This window comes from Littorina saxatilis, linkage group LG17 (genome assembly GCF_037325665.1).
Source record: "Littorina saxatilis isolate snail1 linkage group LG17, US_GU_Lsax_2.0, whole genome shotgun sequence".
Lineage (NCBI taxonomy): Eukaryota > Metazoa > Mollusca > Gastropoda > Littorinimorpha > Littorinidae > Littorina > Littorina saxatilis.
The window spans coordinates 64410908-64432774 of record NC_090261.1 but is presented as its reverse complement, the minus strand read 5'-3'; the positions used below and the strand labels follow the sequence as shown (position 1 = coordinate 64432774).

At 43.5% G+C, this 21867-nt stretch overlaps 1 protein-coding gene and 1 long non-coding RNA gene across 3 annotated transcripts in view; one reads left to right on the top strand and one right to left on the bottom strand.

Moving 5' to 3' along the window:
* The first annotated feature begins 1261 nt into the window (after positions 1–1261).
* On the top strand, positions 1262–14420 carry LOC138952122 (uncharacterized). The gene is made up of 4 exons (XM_070323716.1): positions 1262–1671; positions 9958–10216; positions 10805–11351; positions 12027–14420. Exons 2-4 carry the CDS (start codon positions 10029–10031, stop codon positions 12327–12329), a joined length of 1038 nt encoding a protein of 345 aa, XP_070179817.1. The 5' UTR covers positions 1262–1671; positions 9958–10028; the 3' UTR covers positions 12330–14420.
* Positions 14421–16361: 1941 nt separating this feature from the next.
* Positions 16362–21867, bottom strand: part of LOC138952124 (uncharacterized) — a 41790-nt gene continuing 36284 nt past the window's right edge. The window contains exons 1-3 of one of the 2 annotated variants that reach the window (XR_011451305.1): positions 18110–18313; positions 17440–17571; positions 16362–16730 (exon numbers count right to left, since the gene is read on the bottom strand). This is a non-coding gene — a long non-coding RNA (uncharacterized lncRNA). Of the gene's footprint in view, positions 16731–17439; positions 17572–18109; positions 18314–21867 lie in introns of those variants that run through there. The other variant, XR_011451306.1, reaches the window with a different exon arrangement.

The window sequence follows — 21867 nt, the reverse complement described above, 5'->3', positions numbered from 1 at the left end:
AGGGGGAAGAGAGAGAGAGAGGGGGAGAGAGAAAGGAAGGGGGAGAGAGAGAGAGAGGAGGGGAGAGAGAAAGAGAGGGGAGAGAGAAAGGGAGGGGGAGAGAGAGAGGGGGGGGGAGAGACAAAGAGAGGGAGAGAGGGGGGGGGGGAGAGAGAGGGGGAGAGAGAGGGGGAGAGAGAAAGTGAGGGGGAGAGATAGAGAAAGAGGGGGAAGAGAGAGAGGGGGGAGAGAGAGAGAAGGGGAGAGAGAGAGAGAGGGAGAAAGAGAGAGAGAGAGAGAGAGAGAGAGAGAGAGAGAGAGGGAGAGAGAGCGAGAGAGAGAGAGAGAGAGAGAGAGAGATCCATAACTCGACATAGATTAATGGTTTTCGGAACGATTTTTCCGTTTAATCAAATTCACCTCATTAAACGGGTGTTCCATCTAGGCAAGGCGGGGTAGATTGTTCCGGGTGGCGAGCCCTGACATCCATTACACCCGCTTTCCAAGCCTCGCACGCCACCCGGGTAGACATTTACACAGACAGGGGGAACGGGTAGACCGGGGGATCAATACTGCCCTCAAAGATCAACGGGCCCGCTCCTGGCATAGAGTCGTTTGGAAATAAAGGCCTCGTCACACGTGGCGGACAGAGACGGATTGGTCTCGGGGAGTGTAACACGGTGAAACATGATGTTTGGTGGGTGCTATGCATTTTTCACATGTTTTTCTTTCTTCACTATTTGTAAAACTGATCAACTCCTTCAACAACAAACAAGAAGTTATTTCCAGATGTGTTAATAATAATAATAAGATAATAATAATAAGAACATTTATATAGCGCTAAATCAAAAACTTTCGTTAAAAAGGCTTGCTCTAAGCGCTTAATGGTATATTCACACCATAGAAGAACCCCTTGTTCTTTTCATTTTGTTTGAAATGAAAGCAAAACGTTGTCAAGGAGGAATGGGGTGGGAGGTGATGCAGAGTGATGTATATAATACTTTAGGCCGGAACCAATACCAGAAGCAAAAGATATGAAATAAATAGAAACGTCAAACAAAAACAACAACAACAACAACAACAACAAACGATAACACTAAACAAAATATTCATCGAAAAAAAATGCAAGGCTGAGATGACAGCTCACATAGTTCCGACCATGTGACATGACCGTTAAAGCCCACAGCCAGTGTGTGGGAATGGGCCTTAATGCCACGCAGCAGGCAGCTCATCAACAGCAGACGATAAGATCAAGCGGGAAAAAGTCTGTACCGCCGGCCGTTAAGAAAGCATACGGCAGGGGGTCGCTCGCAAGACCCGCATTTTTCTTTCCCCTGAGTGATGTCATTTTACTTCGTACAAGCCACTGTTTGCCAACTATTTGGGGCACAATATTTTCTTTGAATTAAAGTCTTCTCAGACCTCAAGACAGGTTTTCAGAAGTTGTTGACGTTTAAAGGTTGGACTGGAATTGGAGAACGAGGGAGTGCTCTAATGAACATGCAGCAATTGATAGAAAACTAGTAAGCCGACTGAAGTGTCCGGAACAACATGCAGCAAATGATAGAAAACTAGAGTCGACTGAAGTGTCCGGAACAACATTTCTCGTCAATATGAGACAAAGTGGGAAGTTTCATTCGCAGTGGTATCCACAGGGAGAACAAGTGTTCCTAACGGACCCAAGGAAATAGGGTAAACTTTATCACATTTAAATTGCATAAAAAGTTAAATTGAAGTTTGTTTTCTGTTTTTTATTTTTCCAAAAACCTTCTTTTTCTGTACATTATTAAAGACGAGAGGTTTTTAAAGACTGAGAATGAACCATTTACCTTGTAATGGCAGATTCCCAGACTGGTGGTGTGTACCCCTAACAGTATACAGGTTGTTTTAATTTCAAATACTTAATTTGCGAATGTACTGACTTGTTCACTAGGAAATACTCTTTTACACTTGAATTTGTTCGTTGCGGGTCGTCTGTTAGACGGAACTCCATTGTTTATTTTTTGTTCTGTCATGCAGTTTCTTTCCGTTATGTGTTTGTTTGAATATTGCGGCTTAACTCTTTGCATCTTCTTTTCCTTCCCCGATTCTCTTCACATGCATTCCTTTTCTCTTTTACTTTTTGAGTGCTCATGAAACAGGCCATCTCTCAATGCTAGAAGTGGACGATTCAGGGCATAGACCAAGACCAAATTAAAACAGCAAGGCGTGTGTTTTAGGCCTTAGGACTCTTTGAGCACGGGCTTGCAAGTACTTGACTTTTCTTCGGCTTTTCAAGCTCAAAGAACACCCAGCCAGTGCTGTAACTGCCAGCAAAAGTCAAAACACAATATTTGCTGTGCCGGAGGTCGAGGGTATATCGTCTGTTTTGATTCCACGGCCACAGGAGAGGGATCAAAGCAGAGATCAATAAATTACACAATTGTCCGTGTTTGAAAGCCGCCACCCATTACCCAGCCTTTGTGCTGTCCCGCTAGTTGCTTAGGAAGTTAGTGGGGCGGATAGGGTGGCACAATGACTTTAGTGTAAACATCTCACACACTTAATTAGAATGTTAGAGCTTTTTGTTTTGGAGTGTGCTGCAAATCAAGTTTGTCTCAAAGCAACGATCACGACAGCACGTCAAATTGTGAGGTGACGTTGATCATTCAGCATTGACTGCTGTGGGGAGGTGACGTTGATCATTCAGCATTGACTGCTGTGGGGAGGTGACGTTGATCATTCAGCATTGACTGCTGTGGGGAGGTGACGTTGATCATTCAGCATTGACTGCTGTGGGGAGGTGACGTTGATCATTCAGCATTGACTGCTGTGGGGAGGTGACGTTGATCATTCAGCATTGACTGCTGTGGGGAGGTGACGTTGATCATTCAGCATTGACTGCTGTGGGGAGGTGACGTTGATCATTCAGCATTGACTGCTGTGGGGAGGTGACGTTGATCATTCAGCATTGACTGCTGTGGGGAGGTGACGTTGATCATTCAGCATTGACTGCTGTGGGGAGGTGACGTTGATCATTCAGCATTGACTGCTGTGGGGAGGTGACGTTGATCATTCAGCATTGACTGCTGTGGCGAGTTTCAGACCCCTGGACAGTCTGGGCTTGGTTCAGACTTTACGGCTGCTTTGTCATTAGTTTCAGTTCTTAACTTTACAGTTCAGACTTTACGGCTGCTTTGTCATTAGTTTCAGTTCTTAACTTTACAGTTCAGACTTTACGGCTGCTTTGTCATTAGTTTCAGTTCTTAACTTTACAGTTCAGACTTTACGGCTGCTTTGTCATTAGTTTCAGTTCTTAACTTATTATGCATAAATGCATCAATACATTTTCAATAAAATAAATTAAATACATTTTTTTATTAAATAAAAATTCATAAAATGAATTTCGATTTTGTATTAAATTGGACATTTCTCTGGTAGGGGTGGGGGGGGGGGGGTGTGTAGGATAAGACAAAAAAGAGAGAGCGAGAGAGAGGGGGACAGATCAAATCAAATCACATTTTATTTTTCGAGGGTTGTGGCATAAGCAATACAACGAGCTTTTTTTCAACCAGCCCTCGCCCAGAGAGGGGACTAACCTAATCACATATTTACACGGATATTCACGTAGAAAAAAGGTAGAGAAAAACAACAACATATGAATATTTACATATTACATATTATACACAAATATATGTAACGTAGTGAAAACAATGCTGAATACACATGCATGAGTAAATGTGTTATTAAAGCTTTGAGTGTTTTTGTGTGGATATAATGAACACTGATGCTTTGGACAAATGAAAATATAACTAAACGAAGTCTTCCATCACTGTGATTTTTCGTAATTTAACATTAAATACAGTGAAAGGTGTTTTTTGAAAGTATTGAGACTCATTAACCTCTCTCAAAAATTCCGGGAAAGAATTCCACAGGACGCTACCAGAATAGGCTAAAGCGGGGCTCACACACGGGCGGAGCAAGCGGAGCAAGAGCGGAGCGGAGCAAGGAAATTGTCTCCGCTCTCCACCTGCCCTCTCACACACACGCTCCGATCCTGCTCCGGTAGGGGATTCCCCTATGATATGACATAGTTTCTCTACTCGCGCTGCCCGTTATTTGACACAGACATCAACACGGTGATCGCTGCACTAAATTCACGTGCAAACTGTAGTGACTCCAATGTGTTGGCAAGTGGTGACCCATTTTGTGGTTATTCTGCAAACTTGCACGCAGAAGAGCACGGTTTTAAAACACAGTCTAGTTGAATCGCCGCGCAAGATAACACACACACACACACACACACACACACACACACACACACACACAAACACAAACACACACATTGCCCTCCCCCACACACACACACGCCATAGGCTTCTTTCGATGCCGAACGATTATAAAAAAAATGTACAGCCTGATTCCACAGACATTCATGGTACTCCAGTTGCTCGATGAAATCGAACGTCTCTTCATCGGTCATCGGAGGCGCCATGTTTTCGATCAGTTACCTTGGGGGAACAAGGGAAGCAACTCACATATTATTTCCGGAGAAAGTGATGAGTGCGCTGATTGGCTGCACCGCTGCACCGGAGCCAAAAAATAGAAACGTGTCCTATTCCTTGTTCCGCACCGCACACACCACTTTCTCCACTCCTGCAACGGAAGTAGCGTCATCTCTCCGCCTGGTGCAGCATACTCCACCCTTGCTCCGCTTGCTCCGCCTGTGTGTGAGCCCCCCTTAAGCTTGACTTGAAGAGATCTATCCTTGGAATTGGGACGTTAAACTTTCGGTTTGGTTTGACTTTAAAGTTTGCAACGAAAGTTCGTGGTGCACGGCCGGAAAGTATTTTGTGAAGGAGCACGCCTTCATTTAATTTAAAGAGAGAGAGAGAGAGAGGGAGGGAGGGAGGAAGGGAGGGAGGGATCGAGAGAGGAGGAGGGGAAAGGGAGGGGGGAGCATATATTTGAAACTGTGTCCTTTAAAGTCAAGGAATGTAAACTCACCAACAACAGACAACGCCAGCATGTTTAACATCTTCCCAACAGAAACTCGCAGCCGAAGAGATAAGGTAAATTGTGCCACACTTACATGCTAGATACACAGGATTAACACTTATTATTTTTCGATTTGTAATTTGTCATCTCAGTGTTACTATATTGCCGTCTTATCTTACTGGAAGAATTATGTACTGAATATACACGATTCTCATTTTAGTTGTCAAAAGGTTTAGAAATGCGTCTTTCTTTTTGATTCATTAGAAACCCCTTAGTATGTGAGAAACTTCACAGACCCATGAGTATTATGTGAAGGAATCTAGGGTGACAGGGTATGAGTATGATGTGAAGGAATCTAGGGTGACAGGGTATGACAGACAGTGGTGCGCACTGTCCTGTCAGGCATGTCTATTTCTTCTTCCAATGCTAATCACGTGCTAATGCAAAACCTGTGTGTTGAAGGGCGTGAAATGATCCTCTTCAATGCAATTTGCTGCGCACACTTTAACATCATGACAGGTGTATGTATTTTGAGAACTGGCAAGAAACCAGTTTGCACAGAAGTTCGTAGTCTTGAAACTTGTGATTTCCTGCCATGGGGTGTTTTTATGAATTGGATAACATCTGTATGAACTCATTCCAACAAAGCGCGTTTTGTTAGGGCGACCCGTTTCTCCCAAGATCCGAAGACTTTCTAATTTCTTCTCTGAAACAAATCACATCAAAATGTCAGGCTTTACCACGTGTTTTATTCAAATATGAGCTCGCGTAAACTGACTGTGCTCACTCAGCCTTAACACAATGGTAGGAACGAACTCATGCGTGTCGGTATTTGATAGGAAGCAGAGTTTATGTCTTTTGTTATTTTGCCTTTATGCCTCGGTGATTTTCACAATCGTATGCGGTATCATAATCAAATATCACAGTATGACGATAATTCATGGCATATTTGTAACTGCAATGTCGTTCAACCATGAACTACTTGATGTGAGGTAGACCGAGATTCTTCACGCTTCTCTGCCTTCATGCCTCGATGAGTGTAAGGGCCACTGTTTCCCGTCTTTGGATGTCAGTGACGCATGCAATCATGACGCACTGTGATTTATTTTACGTTTGCGAAGAGTTTTAATACCTTTCCCGTACCAGACTACTGGCCAAAGTCTAGCTCTTCTCGTGAACAGAAGAACCGTACCAGACTATTGGCCAAAGTCTAGCTCTTCTCGTGAACAGAAGAACCGTACCAGACTACTGGCCAAAGTCTAGCTCTTCTCGTCAACAGAAGAACCGTACCAGACTACTGGCCAAAGTCTAGCTCTTCTCGTCAACAGAAGAACCGAACCAGACTACTGGCCAGAGTCAAGCTCTTCTCGTCAACAGAAGAACCGTAACAGACTACTGGCCAAAGCCTAGCTCTTCTCGTCAACAGAAGAACCATACCAGACTACTGGCTAAAGTCCAGCTCTTCTCGTCAACAGAAGAACCATACCAGGACAAAAAGAACATGAAGAACAACAGTAATTACACAGTAAAACCACACAACTAGAATGTCTTATGATTTTATGCTGGTTACTAGGACGGTCGCGTCATAAAGGGAATTCAAGCCAAGCCGCCAGGACTCCTTTTATTACCAGCACCAGAGAGAAGCAGCGCTCTGAAGCTCAGTCAGTCACATATATTTATTTGATCATCATAATTGTGGAATGTTTTTGAGCAAATCGCGCCGGTTGCGTATATATCACGGTACGGTGGATTCGCAAGATCCTTTAGATTCGTCAAATTAGCCAGAAAATTCCCCTCAACGGTCAAATCAAAAGTATATATCTTTAATATACCTCACAGATTTCTCAGAAGGAACTCGATTAAAGAGCTGGAATAGTTTGTAAGTTCCACTCACGCAACCTAGCCATTTGTTTCCTCCTCCGTTTTACGGTTGGTTGAAGAGGTGGAGGGCCGCGAGCTCCTCTGTAAGCAGAGAGGTGGCGATGAGAGGTGGTCGCGTGAGGCGAGTTTCTGACTGACTGGTCACAGACACAGGCCAGGAAACATTAGAGGGGCGGTGTGGCTCGGGGGACTGTGGCCTGGCTTTGTGCTGGCCGGGACCGTTGACCTTCCAGGTGTATCGATGTTCAGGTGACGCCTGCAGGTGACTGATTTGGTGTAATGACAGGTAGGTAGTGCTACCTGAGACTTTCGTGGATTTTGTTTTTAGTCGCAACTGGTTTTTAAAAATATATTTTTGCTTGTTACATTTAGTCAAGTTTTGACTAAATGTTTTAACATAGAGGGGGGAATCGAGACGAGGGTCGTGGTGTATGTGTGTCTGTCTGTCTGTCTGTCTGTCTGTCTGTGTGTGTGTGTAGAGCGATTCAGACGAAACTACTGGACCGATCTTTATGAAATTTGACATGAGAGTTCCTGGGTATGATATCCTCAGACGTTTTTTTCATTTTTTTGATAAATGTTTTTGATGACGTCATATCCGGCTTTTCGTGAAAGTTGAGGCGGCACTGTCACGCTCTCATTTTTCAACCAAATTGGTTGAAATTGTAGTCAAGTAATCTCCGACGAAGCCCGGACTTCGGTATTGCATTTCAGCTTGGTGGCTTAAAAATTAATTAATGACTTTGGTCATTAAACATCTGAAAATTGTAAAAAAAATTATTTTTTTTATAAAACGATCCAAATTTACGTTCATCTTATTCTCCATCATTTTCTCATTCCAAAAACATATAAATATGTTATATTTGGATTAAAAACAAGCTCTGAAAATTAAAAATATAAACATTATGATCAAAATTAAATTTTCGAAATCAATTTGAAAACACGCTCAGAAAGTTAAAACGAAGAGAGGTACAGAAAAGCGTGCTATCCTTCTCAGCGCAACTACTACCCCGCTCTTCTTGTCAATTTCACTGCCTTTGCCATGAGCGGTGGACTGACGATGCTACGAGTATACGGTCTTGCTGCGTTGCATTGCGTTCAGTTTCATTCTGTGAGTTCGACAGCTACTTGACTAAATGTTGTATTTTCGCCTTACGCGACTTGTTTTTGCTTTGAGTTTGTCTGTGACTGGCAGTTGAGAAACAAAGGGCAGCAAGCGCCCAAAGCATTCTATAGTATTATTATTATTGTGATCATTTTTATGCGCCTAATCTAGATATAGCCCTAGGCGCTTACATATTAATTTCTGTCGTTTGAAATGGAATTTTTTTACAGACAGACAGACAAACAGACATTTTTTACACACAATATATAACGCATTCACATCGGCCAGTAAAGCTCAGTTCACTTAGCCTATTAGGCGAGCATTCACCTTTCACGGCCTTTATTCCAAGTCAAACGGGTATGTGTGATAACATGTGTGATAACATGTGTGATAACATGTGTAATAACATGTGTGTCTGTGACTATGCTTTATTTTGTACATGAGTTTTTATTCTGAAGAAATTTGAACAGTGAGTTCACAGCTATCGTCGGTGTTTATAAGGAAAAGGAACCAAGTTTTGGGACAGGTGGTTTGTATCTTCTTAAAAGCCAGTCCTTTCGAAGATTGCATTTTTTTGAAGACAGCCACAGAAATGACGTGACAGAATGTCGACCAAAAAAGGAGCGGAAGAGAACAAACAAGGCTTGCATTCCAAGAAAACACTTTCAACTTACAAAAGAATTGATCCCAACCGACAATATTTGTGTCCTCAAAGAATCAACACACATTCTGGGCATACATGTAAGTTATGTATTCTTAGAATAGCATATGACTTAGATATCCCATTAACACAAAGCCAGACATACCAGAACGCACCTCCGACCACCCCGGTATTCCTGAAGGTAACATTCGTTGCCTCTCTGTTGACATTGTGTCACGAAATCATTGATCCAAGACCGTCACGACCAACGCGCAAATCATTGATCCAAGACCGTCACGACCAACGCGCAAATCATTGATCCAAGACCGTCACGACCAACGCGCAAATCATTGATCCAAGACCGTCACGACCAACGCGCAAATCATTGATCCAAGACCGTCACGACCAACGCGCAAATCATTGATCCAAGACCGTCACGACCAACGCGCAAATCAAGAATTCTTACACTGAAGCAAAACACAAACTGATGCCAAAAAAACCACCTAAACAAAACTGATACACTAACGTATAGACATATTTCTTACACTGAGACAAATAAAAACTGATACACTGACGTAAAGACATATTCCTTACACGGAATGAATACAATACTCAAGAGACCGAGGCTCTGTGGCAGCGTGTTTTATGGAGAGCTGTCACGCGCACCATTTGTCACACTACCGTCAACATCAATGGACCTGGTTGTGCCAAACTGTGTGTTGTGGTGACCGCTTTGCAGTCAGCCGCAAAATCAACAACGCAGGAGGTATTTTCACAGTCTGACTTGTACTTTAGTTTCAGTAGAACCGTCTGAGAAGTAAAACAGTGTCCGTGTTGATACTATACGTAAAGCGCAACGAGGCATGCATTGTCATCCCGAATAGATATTAAAAGTTAAATCTATCTTTTAACTGGTAAGTTCTCGTTTTTGTGGGTTTTTTTTTCCAATCGTCTTTATGGACAAGCAGATTGATTATTGGTACAGAATAAAACAAAAGTAACTCCAGAGATGTTTTTTCATGTTTCCTTTGACCCCCATTCGTAAAGTTATAAAAATGGAAACTCCGTTTTGACTTCTATTCGTAAAGTCAGAAAACACGTTCTTTACGCTGTTTTTCAGCATAATATGTCTCTTCCATTAATGGACTCGTCAGGTTTACTCCGACATACGTAAGCAAAAACGCGGACGTGGTGGATCTCCTGCGAAGCGGGAAGTAAACATAAACAAATTTCAAAACAAATTTTTGATTGTACCATATTCAGACAATAAAGTTGTATTGAATTGAAACTCAGAGTTCGTTTTTTTTGCTCCTTTTTCTGTACACGCTCCTTTCAACATTTAGAAGACATACACACCCTGTTCCATCTGTTTCAGTAACCACCATCTCTTCAACCAATGGACACGTGACTTTTTTCGATCAAACCGGAAGCGAAAGTGCGGCCATGATGGATAGCGAGCTGAAGAAGACGTCGATGCGAGCCAACAGCTTGGAGAAGAAACGCTTCGAGATGATGCTGGCCGCTTTCGACTCCGCGAAGCGCAACGTGGCGGTGGACATGAAGAAGTCTCAGCTGGAGTTCAAACGACGTCTGAAGCGCTACAAGGACAGGCAGCGGGAAATCATTCGTAACAGGTCAGTTTGAAATCATTCGTAACATGTCAGTTTGAAATCATCCGTAACAGGTCAGTTTGAAATCATCCGTAACAGGTCAGTTTGAAATCACCCGTAACAGGTCAGTTTGAAATCACCCGTAACAGGTCAGTTTGAAATAATCCGTAACAGGTCAGTTTTTGTCTTGAACCTTCTAGCTCTTTTCATCGAGGCATTGGACACTAATTTTCATGTACAACAGAATCCAACATATTGATCTGAAAGCAGCCAAATGCAGCGTCCAATGCCATGTTTAGGTCTCTGTTTATTGATCAGTGCCATGTTTAGGTCTCTGTTTATTGATCAGTGCCATGTTTAGGTCTCTGTTTATTGATCAGTGCCATGTTTAGGTCTCTGTTTATTGATCAGGGTCCCATGTTTTGCCGAGACATTTTATTGGTACCTGTATCTCTCTGTGCAAGGATTTTAAGACGAGAAAGTCATATTAAACGTATGTCATTTGACAAAAATAACCATCAGTGCAATTGTCCATGTTTTATTGAGGCACTTAAAAGTCGATTCTACTTGTGAGTAAAAATACTTGAGAACGTAACTTGTCCGATGTTTCAGATCTGACCCCGACGCCAGCAGCATGGAAGAGTTCATACTGAAACACTTGAGGAGGCGAGGTCAGATGTCTCGCTCCCCCTCCCGTCCCCTCACCACATCCCCCTCCCGTCTCTCCTCCCACCCCCACTCCACGCCCCGGCCCCCAACCCCGCCCCGCCCCCATGCTAGCGTCAGCTTCAGCAGCGACAGCAACACCACCAACAACAGCAACAACAGCACACACGGCACCAACACCAGCAACACCAGCACACACGACACCAACACCAGCAACAGCAGCGACAACTGCCAGAGAACAGCAAGGACGAGGGCGTTGACCAGCACAGCAGCCAGCTCGGCCCTGGAGGAGGATGAGGAGGATGTGGTCATCTTATCGCACTGCAGGCGGTCAAAAGTGGACTTGAGACCTTGCACGGCGTGGTCCGCTGTCCGACAGAGCTCAGAGTGGTTCAAGAACAAGGCCACAAACCCTGGCGGACCTCGTCTCAACGCTGGCAACGTCAAGCTGCTACAGCTGAGAGGTGGGAGATTGGGAACCCCGGCCAGACAGGTAATCTTCGTCAGTGGTACAAGCTGAGAGTATTGTTTTTATGTGAGAGTTATGATAATAATTGTGAGTGTGCGTGTGCGTGTGCGGGTGGTGAGTGGGGGTTGGAGTATGTATGTGTGTGTGTGTGTGTGTGTGTGTGTGTGTATGTGTGTGTGTGTGGTTGTGTGTGTGTGTTTAATTGTGTCTGTGTGCGTGCGTGTGTGCGTGCGTGTGTATGTGTGTGTGTGCGTGCGCGCGTTCGTGCGCGTGTGTGTGTATGTGTATGTGTGTGTGTGTGTGTGAGTGTGTGTGTGTGTATGTGTATGTGTGTGTGTGTGTGTGTGTGTGTGTGTGTGTGTGTGTGTGTGTGTGTGTGTGAAACCCATTACCATGTAAAATACCGAAAAGCCAAGTCCCCGGCGCAGCCGGGTATTCGGTTCGACTTCTTCCCGGCGCAGCCGTACCCGGCGAAGCGGGTATTCATCTAGTTTCTAATATGCTGACTGTTAGCAAATGATAACAGACAAGTCTCGTAAATGATATCTAAATTCGGCTACCGGCTCATTTGGATATTACATTTCCTCGACATGTCTGTTATCATTTGCTAACAGTCAGCATATTAGAACAAAACTAATAGTAGTAGATAAGACGATGAAAAGCTATCCGAACATGTATCCCTTGTTAATGTCCACACAGGTGCGCTACCTGAACGACGAGGAGATAGAAGAGCGGGGTACGTTCTATCGCTTCCTGCTGGACGGGTACCGCCACATGGAACACAACCGGCTGCAGTCGCTCGGACATCGGGTGAACCAGTTCTGCGGCAAGACGGCCGGCGCTGACAGCAGTAACAGTGGTGACACCAGCTGTCCGCCCCTGGTCAAAGTAGGAGTTGTGTCCCTTCCCCCAGGAGTTCCGCCCATCATACAGCAGGCGATGCGAGTCAAGGTGTCGCTGCTTAACTCCCCTGTCGGTGTGCATCGGGCAGAGATGAGATGAGAAGATGTGTTCGGTGCTAAACCCAAATGTAACATGTTGGCACGCCGCGAGTCGAAGCATGCTGGCAACAGCGTCAGGGCCCAGGAGGGATTTGTGGCAGTTGATCTTGATCGTCTGGTACTCGTATCTCAACAACCATGCTGCGCTTTCTCTTGGCGAGTCATGTTTTGGACTGAAAGAAGATTGAAGCGTTGTGTTGTGCTTGTACATTCAGACGCAGATGATGCCAGTTTCGAGTTCTCCGAGGTCTCCAAGAGCAAAATGTTTACCTTCGCTTTTCGTTGTCAGAAGAGACTGTACCTTGTGTCTGTGCGTCATGATTTGCGGGATACTTTCTTGCGTCCATTAAGCTGGAACGAAGGTTACCTTCGCAATTCTACCGAATGTTCGTGTTAACCCCTTTTCGTACAAGGATATTTTAAGACTGAGGCTGAGCTCCTTACAAGTACTGCTCCTTCTCAGAGTTTCGACCATTCACTGTTGGGAGGAATAGAGTTTCGACCATTCACTGTTGGGAGGAATAGAGTTTCGACCATTCACTGTTGGGAGGAATAGAGTTTCGACTATTCACTGTTGGGAGGAATAGAGTCTCGACCATTCACTGTTGGGAGGAATAGAGTTTCGACCATTCACTGTTGGGAGGAATAGAGTTTCGACCATTCACTGTTGGGAGGAATAGAGTTTCGACCATTCACTGTTGGGAGGAATAGAGTTTCGACCATTCACTGTTGGGAGGAATAGAGTTTCGACCTGGCAACGGCATGGAAAGAACAGTGGAACTTTGAAGGAGAGGTTCTGTTATCATGGACTAGCACACCGTGAACGTTCTGTTGATGCCATTAGTATGGAACAAGCAAAGACATTCAGCTGGTGATGCCATTAGTATGGAACAAGCAAAGACATTCAGCTGGTGATGCCATTAGTATGGAACAAGCAAAGACATTCAGCTGGTGATGCCATTAGTATGGAACAAGCAAAGACATTCCGCTGGTGATGCCATTAGTATGGAACAAGCAAAGACATTCAGCTGGTGATGCCATTAGTATGGAACAAGCAAAGACATTCAGCTGGTGATGCCATTAGTATGGAACAAGCAAAGACATTCAGCTGGTGATGCCATTAGTATGGAACAAGCAAAGACATTCAGCTGGTGATGCCTTTAGTATGGAACAAGCAAAGACATTCAGCTGGTGATGCCATTAGTATGGAACAAGCAAAGACATTCAGCTGGTGTACACGCGCAAAGGTGCACTCTAAACAAAAGTGTTCCACTCCTGAACACCCTTTCTGTAACCACTTCTGAACACCCTTTTAGTAGAACACTTTTGGAACACTTTTGGAACACAAAAAGTGTTCTATACACAAAAAAGTGTTCCAAAAGTGTTCCAAAAGTGTTCACATCTGAACACTTTTAAGTGTTCACCCTGCTGTAACCACTTCTGAACACATAAAAGTGTTCAGGTCAACACTTTTAGAACACTTTTGGAACACTTTTGGAACACTTTTGGAACACTTTTGGAACACTTTTAGAACACTTTTGGAACACTTTTAGAACACTTTTGGAACACTTTTGGAACACTTTTAGAACACTTTTGGAACACTTTCATCCTGCACTGTCATACAATTCAGAAAGACATTAAAATCAAATTTTGTGAGCAAAGAAGCATTTTTAATTGACAAAAAGAAATGTCTGCAGCAGTCGCAGAACAAACGGGTCTGGGGTAGGAATTGTTGAACACATAATATACCGAGCAACAAAATTCGTCATTGTTTGATTGACAAAATCTTCATCAATTATAGAGTTAGAATTATTAAACTACAAAAGTTTAATGAAGGCATGTTTGACCTTGCTTTTGTGTGATTATTTTGATGCTGTGACTGTTTTAACACACGGGACAAGCAGGTTTATCGTAAAACACATAATGCGCGCTCGCAGCACGTGCAAGTAGAGCAGGAGAAATCTGATGTGTGAGATGTGTTCACTAATGCATTAGCAACCAAAAGAGACCATGGCACGCTTGCTGCCAGTCTCACTTTTGAAACAGCCAGGATGCCAAGATTAACACCACCAAAATGCCAGGTCGATTTAAAGCTGGGGGTGATCCGGAAGCGCTGGCATGTGCTTTAAACGTGCATGTGTCAACAGTTTATCACCTTCTGCAATGTTCTGGTGACATTGGAAGCACTGCAGTTATGCAACGCGGTAGATTTTTTCGCATTACCCCAATAAGACAAGATCGCAATTTCCTTCCACAACGTCTTCGACATCGATTCAATTCAGCCGCTGACAATACCAGGAACATCACTGGAAGCAACCAGTGTCCGATCAGTGGCCAGAGAACGCGATGAAGGCTGACTGAGCGAGACCTCCAAAACTTCGTTTTGTCCCGTGTGTTGAAACAATCGCAGCATCAAAATACTCACGCAACAGCTGTGTCAAACATGCCTTCATCAAAATGTTGTGGTTTGATAATTCTAACTCCATAATTGTTCGAGATTTTGTCAATCAAACATTGCAGAATTTTGTCGCGTTTCTTTTGTTGCTCGGTATATGTTGCTATTAAATAATATGAACGGAGCTCTGGTAAACCCCATCTTGAAAGTTCACACACGAAAGTCCGATAACAAAAACACCCGTCAGAGTTGGGAGGATTCCAGGCCCTTGGTCTTTGGTTTAGTTTTCAACTGGCTGTCCGGAACATCCTGTTCGAAATAAAAGTGAGTTTTAGAACATGATGCATTTCCAACTCTTAACAGGTTTGTGTTAAACGTTTATACTTAATTGGTAACACTGAAGTGTAAATCTTAACTAATAGTGGACTTCTTCTTGCTGTCAGCAGATCTCCAACAATCGCAGTTACAGGTAAACTTTTTTTATTCCAGAACGGGCATAGGTCACATAACAGAGAACAAATACGTCACGTCCAATTCGCTCTCACCTTCCCAACACACAATGACACTCGCATGCACGCACATGCACACACGACTGAATGTAAAAAGTAATCCCTCTTGAAGCAGGAGTCTGTCCCTAAGAACAAAAAGTAGAATTAAAATATGTCTTTCGCAAGGATTTCATTAGCGCGTGGCCACTCTGGAAAATTCAAAATGGCACTCTACAAATTGTTTATATAAGGTAAGCAGTAAACCGTACTGCTAATGTGGCGAGGCCTTGAGCACGCCCGTTTTCCTTAACTCGTTCTTAACCTATGTGAACCCAGGGAAAACACCTTGTCAACAATCACTGGAAGCCAAAGATCACTGTCGCAATTAATCGTGAACTCCGATGAGTTTTAGTTCAAAGAAAAGGGTGTCATATTGAATGCACCCTCTAGTAATCCGTTTGTAAATAAACTACCTAAGTTTTGTTGGTTTGATCTAAATAATGAATTATAAATATAAGGAAATCATTTATTATGTAATGTATTCTATATTATAGAATGCATTCTATAACGTCCCGAACTACCTTCTATGATAAAAATGCATTCTATTTACACAAAATACCAAAATGCTTTTTATGATAGAATGCGTTCTTTAACGTCCTGAAATGCATTATACCGAGCTGGCCTGTAGAAGTTTTGTGGCGCTTTATGGAATGCATTCTATCATAAGAATGCATTCTATCATAAGAATGCATTGTTGGACGTTATAGAATGCATTCTATAATAGAATACATTTCTGGGCAAATGACAAGTATGATTGAATGCATTCTATATTATACAATGTTTTCTATTTTATAGAATGCATTCTATAAATATAGAATGTGTTCTATGATATGGAATGCATTCTTTAATATAAAATGCATTCTAATTTCTATCATAATTTTCTAAAATATTTCATTATTTAGATCAAACTAACCAAAACTTACAAACGGATCGCTTTTAACTCACGTGATCTCAAGCTAAACCTACGTGAACCGAAGGAAAACACCTTGTCAGCGACCATTGGAGGCCAGCGATCACTGTCAAAACCAATCATAAACTCCGATGAGAATATTTTCAAAAGAAAAGGGTGTCATATTGAATGCACCCTGCATACACTGTTAGCGGCAATGGCAGATCCAAGCGGATCAGCAGCGTGTTGTCTGTTGGCCATGCTTTGACTAAAGCTGGCTTCAGTGTTTACGGCACTACTTTACCATAACGAATGGAAATTCTGAGTAGACTTAGTTCAGGAAAACATTTTATCATTGCAGGCCTCAGCACTCACTGAACTTAAAAATATGTATATTTTTTTCCACCTTTTAAGGAGAAGACTGCAAAATAAGGCAGCATTCTCAAAATGTAACTGCGCTGTATCCCACAGAAAGCTTAAACTTACATGAAGTGCATCCACAAGGTTTCGTCGCATTACTGTTAGCTCCATCTCCAGAAAGTGAACTGCCTCAGCCAAGCAGTATGGTTCCTGCACACACAAGATGCATGTTAAGAAATCAAACACTATTTTACTGAAGTTCCACATCGTAGCAACACTGACAAGTGTTCTGATTCTCATACTTTTGTTTATTGTGAAACTGTGTATCAACATTTAGATTTCTGTCAAATGTGGAAGGAGAGGGGGCTGGCTGTGTGTGTGTGTGTGTGTGTGTGTGTGTGTGTGTGTGTGTGTGTGTGTGTGTGTGTGTGTGTGTGTCCACATATGAGTTTGGCGACTGTCTGGTGTGTTTTGCACGGAGATATTAATTTTGAAACAGAGTATTTCAGCAAATAGAATAATCAATGATTCCGCAACCGCCGGCACAATTGGCCTAGTGGTTAGGCGTCCGCCCGGTGATCGGGAGGTCGTGGCTTCGAACCCCGGCCGGGTCATACCTAAAACTTTAAAATTGGCAATCTAGTGGCTGCTCCGCCTGGCGTCTGGCATTATGGGGTTAGTGCTAGGACTGGTTGGTCCGGTGTCAGAATAATGTGACTAGGTGAGACATGAAGCCTGTGCTGCGACTTCTGTCTTGTGTGTGGCGCACGTTAAATGTCAAAGCAGCACCGCCCTGATATGGCCCTTCGTAGTCGGCTGTGCGTTAAGCAAACAAACAAACAAAACTTATCAGATCAATTTGAAAGTCAATATTTCTCTGCAAAACTACACACTATATGCAAATGCAGGACATGCGTACCTTGGTAAACACGTCTGGGTTGCCGTCAGTGCCTCCTGTTCATCCTCAGTGCAATTCAGAAGAAATGTCCGCAGGTTACGCCCACATCGATTCGCCACATGGGCACATCAGCTCAAACGGCTTCCCAGTTCCCTGAAAGTGTGATAGATCTGTGAAATCAAATACAACCAAGCATGCATAGGATTATTCTAAATTGCGCACACAATCAACCTGGCCACTATTATGATGAATGTTGTTCATTAATGTATGCTGTTTTTAGCCTACCGCTTCACTTTATCTAGCGTGCAGATCGTACATCTATGATCTAACCAAAGGAAGAAGAAGAATCCGAAAATCTGCCAATGTATTGCTCTGACCACATGCGGAAGGCATCGTTCACTGGACCACCATTATAATTATAAGGAACCCCTGGACATACACGTATAACAATAACACAAAACCAAGCACATCAACCAGAATAAAAAGCAACATCAAATTCAAATAGCAGAGTTTGTTTACCAACGCAGAGTTAATGTAAAAGGTCCACTGATCAGCTGAAACCGTTGTGACAGCAAAATTAGAGAAATTGTCTTCAAACGTCCATTGATACAAGTAACAGTAACATGTTACAACAAAAATACGAGTGACTAAGCTTAGATGAATTGATACAAAATCTCAGCAAGCAACTTACAGATAACAATCGGAAATCCTGAGCAAAACCAACGCAGCGACAACGCAGACAGGTCCAGCGCGGTACTTTACACGCGGAAGAATGAATCTTTAAGGTGTTTTATGTGACGACAGTGAGGCCACACAAGAAAATTGTTCATGGTGAGTTTTCAAGGCTTCAAGGAGACCACGCGACGTTGCCATTTTGCTTCGACATAGAATTGAAACTTCTTGGTTTCTTTTGTTGCAATGTATATTTAAATTAATGATTGCTTGCAGTAGTCTTGCTGCGGTTGTTTTCCCAGTACAGAGCCATTTGTGGTGAAAAGGGTGTTTGTGTACAGTGTGATACTGTCCATTTATTTGGTAACACAGAGATTTACTTCGTCTGGAAATATCTACACTTGTTTGGGAAACAAACAAACAAACAAACAAAATGCATACGCCCTTTAGCTTCATAGTTCTTTCTGCTGTTGTTTTAACGCAGTAAACAAAATGCATGTGTGTGTGTGTGTGTGTGTGTGTGTGTGTGTGTGTGTCTTGTGTGTGTGTGTGCGTGTGTATGTGTGTGAGTCTTGTGTGTGTATGTGTGTGTGTGTGTGTGTGGGGGGGGTGTATGTATGTGCGTTTAATCGCGCAAAAACCCCACAGACATGATTTAAACAAGACGCGTTATTCACCAACCTCACAAACCGCAATATTAAAAACAATCCCAAAAAAACCAAACAATCATCAACGACGGTGAGAAAAATTCTTAAGTGAAAATGTCAAACTCTTGTGGTAATAACAATGTGATGTCCGTCTGTGTGGGCCACCTTTTGTTGTCCACTGCTACATATGTATTAACGTAACTGAAAGATACCTGTTACCAACAGCCATCCCCAATGAAGACACGGTTGGCTGGTTGAAGGTGTCTCTCAGCACAGGTAGCACTGGATCGGATGTAACACAGGTACCACTGTGTCTGATGTAACACAGGTACCACCGTGTCTGATGTAACACGGGTACCACCGTGTCTGATGTAACACAGGTACCACTGTGTCTGATGTAACACGGGTACCACCGTGTCTGATGTAACACAGGTACCAATGTGTCTGATGTAACACGGGTACCACTGTGTCTGATGTAACACGGGTACCACTGACACTGTGTGTGAAGTAAGCACACTGACTCACAGACAACAGTCGAGCTGCAGCTAGACCAAAGCCAAGCTGAAGAGATATTTGTCAGCTTCAGGCACTCGCTGCACAGAGTCTTGCTCCCCGCCAGGCGCTACAGGCACTCGCTGCACAGAGTCTTACTCCCCGCACGGCGTTTCAGGCACTCAGACTTCCCCCGGTCCCAGGAGGGCGTCACGTCACCCTCCGCCATTCTGGTCGTCTTTTCTGGTCTGTTTCTGGTCACCTTTTAATGCTCTTTTTCTGGTCTGTTTCGGGCCTTTATAAAACAATATTTTTCTGGTCTTTTTTGGGGTTTTTTGGTGACTTTTTTTGGTCTTTTTCTGGCCTTTATAAAACAATATTTTTCTGGTCTTTTCTGGTCTTTTTTGGTGACCTTTTTCTGGTCTGTTTCTAGTCTTTTTAAAACAAATTTTTCTGGTCTTTTCTGCTATTTTCTGGACCTTTTGTTTTAAATATTTTTTCTGGTCTTTGCTGATCTATTGTGGTCTTGTCAAGTCTTCGTCTTGCCTTTTGTGTTCTGTTCTTGTCTTTTCTGGTCCGTTTGTATACTTTCTTCCTTTCTTTCTTCCTTTCTTTTCTTTCACTGTGTCTCACAATCAGGGACAATCAAAATGTACGTCGATGCGGATGGCACTGACACGGAACACTAGACTGAGATCAGTACGTCTAGAACCAGCATGAAATCAGTCTGTCCTATGTCACGAGTTGCTGTAGAACACACAGGAAATTGGCAGGTCTCTGGGAATGTATGTCACAGCTTTTACACGCTCTGTCAGTAGGAATGAAAACAAATTAATGTCACAACACGACGATGTAAACCAGGGCCGGACTAGGCGAAGAGGAGGGGGGGGGGGGGGGGGTTGCCAGTGGTGGCCCAGGGGGATATCCCCCCTGGCGGCAGGGGCGGATCAGTTCATTTTATGGGTGGTTTTTTTTCAATAGTATATTGTGAAGATATGGGTGTGAAGGCGCAAAGCGCCGAGCCGACGGCGCGAAGCGCCTAGCTTGCTAGGGGGGTCCGGGGGCATGCCCCCCCGGAAAATTGTGAAAAAAAGGATGCAAAATGGTGCAATCTGGTGCATTCTGAGGATGATCATTACCAGTTTCAGGCAGCAGATTTTGTCACTGATTAATACCCCAAAAATTGAAACTCAATGTAAAGTAAAGAAATGCATACCTCATTCAATATTTTTATTTTTTGGCTGGGGGGGGGGGGGGGTCCGGAAACCCTAGAACCCCCCCCCCCCCCTCGTTGAGGGGGTCAGGGGGCAAAGCCCCCTGAAGCTGATGGGTAGGTCATATTCTGAGATAGGAAAATGGTCGGTCCTTGCATGAAACGGCATAAAATAAGCAATAATAAAAAAAATTAAATAAGTAAGGTACATGTTTAGGCTAGGGGGGGGGGGGGGGGTTGCGCAACCCCCATAACCCCCCCGGTAGTCCGGCCCTGTAAACAACGTGAATTTAATCAGCCACTCTCATCTTTTCAAACATCCATTCTGCAGCTTACAGGCTAAAACCTTGAATGAAAATGTCACACGTCACACACAAGTTATTTTTCTTCTTCTTATTGTGTGTGCGATGAACACCCATCTCAAGCACAAATACCGTCACTCCTAGTTCTGCCTCAGCTCTCTCAGAGTCTGAAATGATTCAGGCTGACATGCAACACTCTCAACACAACACATATCACATATGACATTCAAACCCAGGAGTTTGAAAGGCTGACACAGTTAAAGTCCAGACGAGACTTGACCACAACAAGGATGGCGAGCTTGCCAAGATGACCAGTAGGGTAATCAATCAATCAATATGAGGCTTATATCGCGCGTATTCTGTGGGTACAGTTCTAAGCGCAGGGATTTTTATTTTTTTATTTTTTTTATTTTTATGCAATTTATTTATGCCGTGTGAGATGGAATTTTTTTACACAATACATCACGCATTCACATCGGCCAGCAGATCGCAGCCATTTCGGCGCATATCCTACTTTTCACGGCCTATTATTCCAAGTCACACGGGTATTTTGGTGGACATTTTTATCTATGCCTGTACAATTTTGCCAGGAAAGACCCTTTTGTCAATCGTGGGATCTTTAACGTGCACACCCCAATGTAGTGTACACAGAAGGGTAATAAAGCCACACACCTTCTGTGGCTGTAGCTGACCAAATCAGTCTGGCCTGCAAACAGCGTCACGTGATAGCTCCTGCAGGTCTTTGGCCGAGTAGCCGAGTTTTGCCCCTAGCACGTAATCTGGACGCACGGTCAATCAACTATGCATCCCTGTGAGTGTTAATGCAGGTTTATTTTAATGGCTCAGTGATCAAGTGTTCCTTTCACTTCGCGGTTCAGCTACCGTGGGACCAAGTGTGAGCTAAGTGGTTTAGGATTAAAGGATTGACATGCCATACATTAGTACCGACCTAGGGACCAGCTGCACGGGGCTTGCTTGGTGTTTAGACTCGTGCTTAGCTCAAAGATTTTGACAGTTGCGACATCTGTTACTATAATGTAAAGCATACACTGCAAGTCTCGCTTTCATTTCATCATAGTGCTAACCGGAGTCTGACCCAGGGACGAACTGCATGGACTCCGTT

Bases quoted from the DNA above. Each gene is read 5' to 3' on its own strand.
- LOC138952122 (XM_070323716.1), top strand. From the start codon at position 10,029: ATGGATAGCGAGCTGAAGAAGACGTCGATGCGAGCCAACAGCTTGGAG. The intron at 10,217-10,804 runs GTCAGTTTGAAA...CCGATGTTTCAG, and splicing joins CGGGAAATCATTCGTAACAG to ATCTGACCCCGACGCCAGCA. The intron at 11,352-12,026 runs GTAATCTTCGTC...ATGTCCACACAG, and splicing joins TGGGAACCCCGGCCAGACAG to GTGCGCTACCTGAACGACGA.